The sequence below is a fragment of the Pangasianodon hypophthalmus genome, chromosome 15 (genome assembly GCF_027358585.1).
Source record: "Pangasianodon hypophthalmus isolate fPanHyp1 chromosome 15, fPanHyp1.pri, whole genome shotgun sequence".
In the NCBI taxonomy this organism is placed as follows: Eukaryota; Metazoa; Chordata; class Actinopteri; order Siluriformes; family Pangasiidae; genus Pangasianodon; species Pangasianodon hypophthalmus.
In genome coordinates this window covers 18152505-18161286 of record NC_069724.1, presented here as the reverse complement: position 1 = coordinate 18161286, position 8782 = coordinate 18152505, and the positions used below count along the sequence as shown (strand labels likewise).

The 8782-nt window shown below is 40.5% G+C and overlaps 1 protein-coding gene across 2 annotated transcripts; it reads left to right on the top strand.

The window, feature by feature from the left end:
- The first annotated feature begins 545 nt into the window (after positions 1-545).
- Positions 546-8274, top strand: LOC117599196 (uncharacterized). 2 transcript variants are annotated; one of them, XR_008303974.1, is made up of 8 exons: positions 546-730; positions 1982-2063; positions 2427-2564; positions 3367-3442; positions 3594-3771; positions 4504-4563; positions 4806-6396; positions 6901-8274. XR_008303974.1 is itself a non-coding variant. In XM_034311476.2 (7 exons), the coding sequence occupies exons 1-6, from the start codon at positions 632-634 to the stop codon at positions 4558-4560; spliced, it is 630 nt and encodes a 209-aa protein (XP_034167367.1). In that variant the 5' UTR covers positions 546-631; the 3' UTR covers positions 4561-4563; positions 4806-8274. The 2 variants fall into 2 exon arrangements, 1 of the variants encoding a protein (XP_034167367.1); XM_034311476.2 differs by having other exon boundaries at positions 4806-8274.
- The last annotated feature ends 508 nt before the right edge of the window (positions 8275-8782 follow it).

Here is an 8782-nt window from a genome sequence, read left to right as displayed (position 1 = left end):
TATAAATAAAAATATTAAATATAAGAAAAGTATATGGAAATGGATGGTGGCAGCAGTCTCACAGTACAGATATAAATTGTGGATATGTGCAGTTTTGTGCTATATCTGCCCTTCTAACAGGTCACGTGTTATAGCTGTGTAAATTAAGCCCCGCCTTGGAATGATTGATTGGTAGGCGTCAGCCACATTGTTTTCAAATGTCCACATATTTTTATTGATTATTGATGGGCAGACTCTACTGAGTAATTTGACACCGTGGTTTGGAAGATCTGGCAAAAATCCAGGGAATAGTTTGCAAAAGGTAGGTTCACATATTAATCAAATTATAAAAAAAAAAAAAATTAAAAAAAGGAGTGGGCGGGGCTAAATGTTCGGGGAGAAAAAAAGCACCCTTTTTTTTTGCATAAGTGGCTGAATCAGGAGTAAAAAGTATTGTAAGTATTGTATACAAGCACACCTTTCCCAATCAGATAGCTAGATAGCAGACAAAGCTTTGGCAGGAAAAAAATAACAATAAAACGTAAATGACGTCGGATAACAGTAGAATTGGCCATTGCTTCGTAATACCGTGTGTGACGTGTAACGATTGTGACGTCACTAGGGTTGCACAGTCTTCATATAAAACGCCGACATGCTCACAGCATTCAGGTCGCACTCTGGGAAGAGAACAGACGTGTTTCAGGTGAACAGACCTGCAGAAGAAATGACTCACACTTTCAAAATAACGAAGGTAAAGTTGTACATATTCAGTATGACAGGGTTTAGCAAATGCTTCATAATGACACAGTGCTGCAGCTGTCCTGGATTAGAAAATATACTGAATGCTGCGATTTGTCCCTTATTCTCCTCCACATCACTGAGGTACAGGTCTAAATGTGAGACAGGATCTGTACAAGACAATGAATACAACTCAAACTGTGCACTTTAGCAACTGGAGCAAAAAAAAAGTCATAAAATAATCAGGTTTTTAGGCTAACTAGTAACAGGACCACTGTCAAGCTAGCTAACATCAGGCTAAATATTATACAGTGTTAAACAGTAGCCAAATTTATTAACAAACTAACATCAGACTCTCAATCACTCAGCTTAATTAACTCTTATATTAGGCTATATAATCTATATTGGTGATAAAAGGGGGAGGGGTATGGTAGTATAGTGGTTAGCACACTTGCCTTGCACCTCTGGGGTTGTGGGTTCGACTCCCACCTCTGCGCACAAAGCTGGCATGCTCCTCCCGTGCCCCAGGGGCCTCCCCTGGGTACTCCAGTTTCCTTCCCAGTCCCAAAAACACACATGCTGTAGGCTGACTGTCATTTTCAAACTGTCTACTGTGTGTGTGATTGCACCCTGTGATGGGCTGGAACCCTGCCCTGTGACCCTGTGGAGGATAAACACTCATCCCTGTTAAAAAATATGGTTATAATATGATTTTTAAGTCAATATGAACTTATAAATAATTGTTAATAACTGCATTGTTCTGAACATTGTTAACAAAAAAAAACAAACAAACCAAAAAAAAAAAAACCTGGAGTGATGCAGTCAGCACGATGAGGTGATTTGGAGGGACTGCTCTTCCTAGAAGTCAGCTTATTTCTAACATATATATCCATTGTATTTTTCACTTCTGGGTTTGCTGATGCTGATTGTAAAATTAGATAGATGTGAAGTCTTCATGAGTGATAAGTCTTATTTGTGACCTTCTGACATTAGTTATATTAGTTATCTATTTTTGTTATGTAAATTGTAGTTTCTGTTCTTTTCACACCACAAAGACGCCAAATATTTTGCCAAATATTAGTAAACTGTGCTTATTATTATCTATTTTTAATAATAATAATGAGAGCCCTCAGGTGGTCCAGGGGCACTACGCGACCACTTATACAGCAAGAAATGGCCCTGGTATAGCACATTACCTTGTGTTGATTAAAATGATCAAATTATTTGTCACACTTTATACCTATTGTATTGTCTTCCCTCACAGAAAAATCAGAGCTTACGCCGCTATCCACAGACATCCCCTCTTCAGGATTCTCTGTCTACAGCGTCCACAAAAGCTCGACCTGGTGTGTAAATACTAACATTAACAGAACAGCTGGTATTTAACGCCATCAAATCTGTTGCTCTGGCCTCTCAAGTAAAAACAATATTAATATAAACTCTATCAGGCACCTGTTAGATAAAGTCACATTATGTAGTAGATACATTTCAAAGTTTGATGACTTAAATCTAAGTTTGCGGAGAAAACAATGCATTTAGCCATTCAGGGCAAGTTTATCATCCTGAAATTGGGTTCAGGGCCAAATAAAACAATCTGTGCAATCCTCTTGCTAAAATCTCTGAGTAATGGATAGTAAAGAGAAATGGAATCGCAGTTGGAAACAATATAAACAATCTTGAATGATGTGTATTTTTCTGTGGTCTTAAAGGAAAAAGAGAAAAGCTCCTAGAGCAGCCTGGAGTACAGAAGATTAACACTTCTGGAAATGCGCAGGAAGCTCTCGCAGCTAAGGTTGAGCGCCTCCTCAAGCTCCGAGCTCCTGCTCCTCCCATCGTCCGCAGAAGAGGTACCTCTCACACCATTGCAACATCACAACGAGTGTTACCTTCCATTAAACATACTGAAACGATTGCAGTTAGCATCTCTGTGAACACATCTACCTGCCTACCCTGAACTACAGATCTGTGTGGTCTTTAGGAAGATATTGCATACTTTATTACATTACACACTTACCACTGAGTCATAATTAGGAAGACCAATCTTTAGAACTGCAGTATGAGATGATTTAAAAAAAGGAACATGCTAAAATAGTGCCAGATAAAGCCTTGATACTTGCTCCCAGTCCTGCAGACCCACAGTATTGCACATCAACTCTCAAAACACTAACAATCGTTTGAGGGAGGATTATCAGTGTGTTAAAATTCATCCATATTTGAGATTTACACATCAAGGTTTCCTGTATCATAAGTTGTAAAATGTTTAAAAACGTAAGTGTATAAATATAAAAGAATTAATAAAAAGTATTGTTAGTTTTACATAAATGCTACAATACGTCAGAATTGAAAAATATAAGCCTAACAGGTTCAAGCACGTGTGTGTAATCTCAGTGGTTTGTCATAACATTTATTGTTGCATTTATGAGTGTATTTCAAGTGTAAACCAATTTCTGAAGCAATACAGGACTGTTGAAATAAAATACAGTGCTTGTAATACTCACGCAAGGCACTGATATTAAATGTGTATATGTATATATAATATAATATATATATATATGGCAATACAAGTGTTTAAACTTTGTTCTACTGGACAATTGATGTGTACACTGTAGTGTACACATTCTAGTACACTGATTGGTTGTTTTCTTGAAGGACGTGTGTTGAGGCCAGTCCAGCAGGAGACTTTAGAGCATGTAAAGGCTCATCAACCCGACATAAACACACCATGGTAACTACTCAAAAAAAAAAAACACTGACTGAGTCATCTTTAATTTGTCATTATTAATTTCTCTGGACCTTTGTCTGCAGTCAACAGTTTGTATACTTTATTCCTAGATTAGCTTGATTTCTCTAACTCTGACATTGTCTCGTTGCTATAGCGGGTCTCAGTGGGTGACTGAGTATACGGGAAACTTTGGTTTCCCGCAAGTTGTGCACCCACCTTGTGCTCTGAAGAACACTGCACACCCTTTGGCCTCAGTCTTTCAGAGCACACCTGCCACTCTGTTTGCAGACAAGTATCGACGCACCGAATACCAGGCCGTCTACGGTCCAAAGGTAGTATAAAACTCTGTGCTAATCACAAACTGGCAGATACAGTAGTACTTACACTGATTTCCAACCTCCATTACAGTACATTTACAGAATTTGGCAGACTTTCTTATCCAGAGCAACATACTTCATGCTAGTACAAGTAGATCAGGGACTAAGAATATTATAAATCTAAAACTCTCTTAGAGAAAACAGTACAAGTTGGGTGTCTTTTTTTTGCAGTTAGTGCGCATTTAAGTGCTTGGTGAAACACACACCCACACCTTCATCTCAGGACAGACTGCATTATGATAATTATGATAATTAAACTATTATAATTAAACCATGATTATTTAATCGTTTAGCCAAATGAAACCGTGCGAGGTATTGGGTCCCATGAATTGGACCAAATGGGTCTATTAATTGAGCTGCTCCTGTTAGGGGTCACCACAGCGGATCATTGGTCCGCATATTTGATTTGGCACAATTTTTACGCTGGACGCCCTTCTTGACGCGACCCTCCCCAATTTTATCCGGGCTTGGGACCGGCACTGGGAGTGCACTGTCATGTGCAACACCAGTGGCTGGGGTTGGTTCCCTGGGCGGGAATCGAGCCCGGGCCACAGCAGTGAGCGCCGTGGCCTAACCACTAGTCCTCCAGGGACCTTGTTCAATTACCTTCTATATTATATGAAATCGTAGTCAGAATACTTGTAGTCATTCTTTCATCACTCTGTACTTTTAATCTCTCTTCAACAGATCCGCACTGCTCATTTCAACGTTACTCTGTACCGACAGATCCACGGAACAGCTTAAAAGGTATTTCTTCAGAACACACAACAATAGAACAGCAGCACAGTACACAGTACTGTCAAGGTGCCAATTTCACTGAGGGTGTTCATAGCAGCCTACAAAGTCATGACCTTTTATAACATCATATCCCAGCCCAATTATAAACAAGACATTGCTAGAGGCTTACCCTTACACTTTAACACAGCTTGCATATCATAGGATAATCAGGCAGATGTTCAAGCAGAACTTTCTCTATCTCCTCTCCACAGCAGGTCTCCGGGTGCCAAATGTAAAATTTTGAATGCTCTTTTCTCAGACACAGTGGATATATAAAAATTCTACTCCGCCCCCCTTAAAATTGCAGGTTTCTGTGATGTAAATAAAAGAAACATAAATATAAAGCCTTGTAAATACACAGATCAGCCATAAAATTAAAATCATTGACAGGTACCATGAATAGCATTGATTATCGTTACAGTGGCATCTGTCAAGGGGTGGGATATATTAAGCAGCAAGTGGACAGTCAGTTCTCAAGGTTGATGTATTTTAAGCAGGAAAAATTGGCAAGCATAAGGATCTGAGTGACTTTGACGACTGGGTCAGAGTGTCTCCAAAATGGTAGGTCTTGTGGGGTGTTCCCAGTATGCAGTGGTTATTACCTACCAAAAGTGGTCCAAGGAAAGACAACTGGTGAACCAGCGACAGGGTCATGGGTGCACAAAGCTCAGTGATGCGCTTGGGGAGCGAAGACTAGCCTGTCTGGTCCGATCCCACAGAAGAGCTACTGTAGCACAGATTGCTGAAAAAAGTTAATGCTGCCTATGATACAAAGGTGTCAGAAAATGCAGTGCTTCACAGCTTGCTGCATATGGGACTGCGTAGTTGTAGAATGGTCAGAGTGCCCATGCTGACCCCTGTCGACTGCTGCAAATGCTTACAATGGACATGTGAGCATCAGAACTGAACCATGGAGCAATGGAAGAAGGTGGCCTGGTCTGATGAATCACGTTTTCTTTTACATCATGTGGACGGATGGGTGCGTGTACGTTGCTTACCTGGGGAAGAGATGGCTCCAGGATGCACTATGGGAAGAAGTCAAGCTGGCAGAGGCAGTGGGATGCTCTGGGCAATGTTCTGCTGGGAAACATTGGGTTCTTGCATTCATGTGGATGTTACTTTGACACGTACCACCTACCTAAACATTGTTGCAGACCAAGTACACCCCTTCATGGCAATGGTATTCCGTCATGGCAGTGGCCTCTTTCAGCAGGATAATACACCTGGCTACAGTGTAAAAATTGTTCAGGAATGGTTTGAGGAACATGACAAAGAGTTCAAGGTGTTGACTTGGCCTCCAAATTCCCCAGATCTCAATCCAGTCAAGCATCTGTGGGATGTGCTGGACAAACAAGTCCGATCCATGGAGGCCCCACCTCACAACTTACAGGACATAAAGGATCTGCTGCTAACATCTTGGTGCCAGATACCACAGCACACCTTCAGAGGTCTTGTGGAGTCCATGCCTCTACAGTTCAGAGCTGTTTTGGCAGCACAAACGGAACCTACACAATATTAGGCAGGTAGATTTAATGTTATGGCTGATCTGTGTATATCCATATAATTAATAATCCATATAAAGATATCCAAAAAATAAACATATCCACTGTATATTACAAAGAGTAATTAATGAAGCTTGTTTGGGAAAGCAACATCAGTATGCAATTTTTTACATTTGGTGCCCAATACTCCATGGATGTCTGAATATGAGGATAGCTACAAATTCTTCAACCTCATCACATCAAGACAGACAGTCCACTTGCAGAGAAGTTCTCACATCAACCACCAGAGCATCTTGAGATCGTGAGTTCGAAGCCTGACGATGCCACAGCCAATCTATAGACGAGAGTCCAAGAGACAAAATTTGCCTTGCTCTCAGGGAGGGAGGGGTGACATTCTCGCTCTCCTCTACCAATCACAGCAACACTAGCCAATCATGGGTGTCTGTGAGCTCATGTGTGTGGGAGTGGATGGATAGCACTTTCCTCTGAGTGTGTTACGCCACCCCCTGACGTTACATGTGCAGCAGTCTGAAAAGATGCTGGCTCTGAGGAAGGACGTGATAGCCCTCGCCCTCCCTGGTTGTAGCTGTTGGCAGAGAAATCACAGAAGAAATATGGAGAACACTGGGGGAAAATAAAAAAATGATTAAACAAACAGAATAATCAACAGAGCAGGAGTTTGACTGTTTTGTCTTTTAAATACTTATAGGTTTCCTCTCCCACAGTGTACCTGTTTTAGGTTAGGAAGAGCTTGAAATTTATGAGAATTTGCTTATTTACATATGTTAATTCATCACTTTTCTAGTCTTTTTAGAACCTGCAGACTCACAGCTGCCATTTCAACATCTCTGTGTACCGACATACCTACACACTTTTACAAGCGGATCGTAGAAATGGCAGAGACTTGGGCTTGGTCTGAGAAAATGTACAAGTGTGTCTTGCAGGTTTTCATTCCCAAACCATATCCAGGAGTGACATTCTATGGAAAAAAGGTGAAGAGGTCTTTCAGAAGAAGACATGTTCTCTGAGACGGGTGTATCCTTTACATAGCTTACATCTTTTTCACCTCTGTATCAGCAGCCTCATAAGCGGGACATAGCATTACATAGCCATTTTACATCAAATTTGGTCTTACATCTATTACAGTTATGTTACAGCTATGGCTGTGAGATATTGATTTATTTCACCTGGTTCTTTTCCTGAACACAAGATGGGGGAAGGGGGTGTGGCTTCCAGAAAGTGTCTTTCCAAGCTGTGAAAGTGGTAATTCGCAGGTTGAAATGACGTCATTGGCAGATGTGGTAATATAATCTGCGATAAACATCACTGGATATTAACGTAATATCGTGAAGGGACGTTAATCTCGTTATATTGCACAACCCTAGTTACAGTGCTTGTTTATCTATAGTACCTAATGCCAGCTGAGGAGGACAGCTTTAGGTTTCTCCATAATTTCTCCATAAATTAATCTAAGTTTATGTAAAATGGAGTTTTTCCTCACCACTGTTGCTCTTTTGGAGATTAAAGCACTGGGCAGAGTATATTAGCAAATAAAATCAGATCTATTAAGTGCAATATTTAGGTATAATCTGTGCAGTATTGCAAATAAACTGTATTTTCCATGAAGTGATGTGTTGCTGGTCTGTACTGCAAAGTTCCTGGGAATCTCCACAGCGAGAAATCTAACAGGTCTAACAATTTGAAATGTTTGGCACAATGGTAATGACATAGGCATATTCAATGAGCACACACACACATACACAGGGACTGAAACAAATAGTAACTGTACAGCTGGCTACTGTCTCTGGAGTTCCTGGTTAGGGTTTAGTGTTGTTCACCTTAATATTTATTAATATCATTCATTATAGTTGTCTTTGAAACAATACTTGAAAAAATCCGATATCCTTTTCCTCAAGAACTTTAGTCAATAATTAAAAATCTATATTCGGCATAAAACTACCCACTGTTTTAACCAAAATTCTACCCATTGTTTTTTTTGAGGGTTTTTTTTTTATTATTATTTTAAGTTACTTCTGTTTCTGAGATGCTATGCAGCCACCACTAGGAGGAGTTGCAGTTCCAGCAGCCTGCCTCCTTCCACTCCGATGATAAAGTGGTTTGTTAGTATAAAATAAATGTCCATCACTGTCCACTGTCCTTTATCAGGAGCAGTTGTGTATTCATGCAGATACAGTTCAAGAGCTTCAGTTAATCTTCATGTCAAACATCAGAATGGGGGGAAATACATCATCTTAGTGATTATGACAGTCACTGAGAGGGAAGAGGAAAATGGCCAGATTGGTTCACGCTGACAGGAGGGATACAGTAAATAACCACTCTTGACAACCGTGGTGAGCAGGAAAGCATCTCAGAACCCACTGAACCACGAGGCAGATTCTGCTGTTGTAGCCCATCCACCTCAAGGTTCAGTGTGTTATGGATTCTGTCAGGCTGTTCTGCGCACCACAACTGTAAAGAGTGGTTATTTGAGTTACCATAGACTTCCTGTCAAGCTTGAACCAGTCTGACCATTCTCCTCTGAAGGCTCTCATCAACAAGACATTTCTGCCTGCAGAACCACTGCTCACTGGATGCCTTTTTCTACCATTCTGTATAAACTCTAGAGAATGTATTGGGTGAAAATCTCAGATGAGCAGCAGAATCTGAAATACTCAAACCAGCTCATC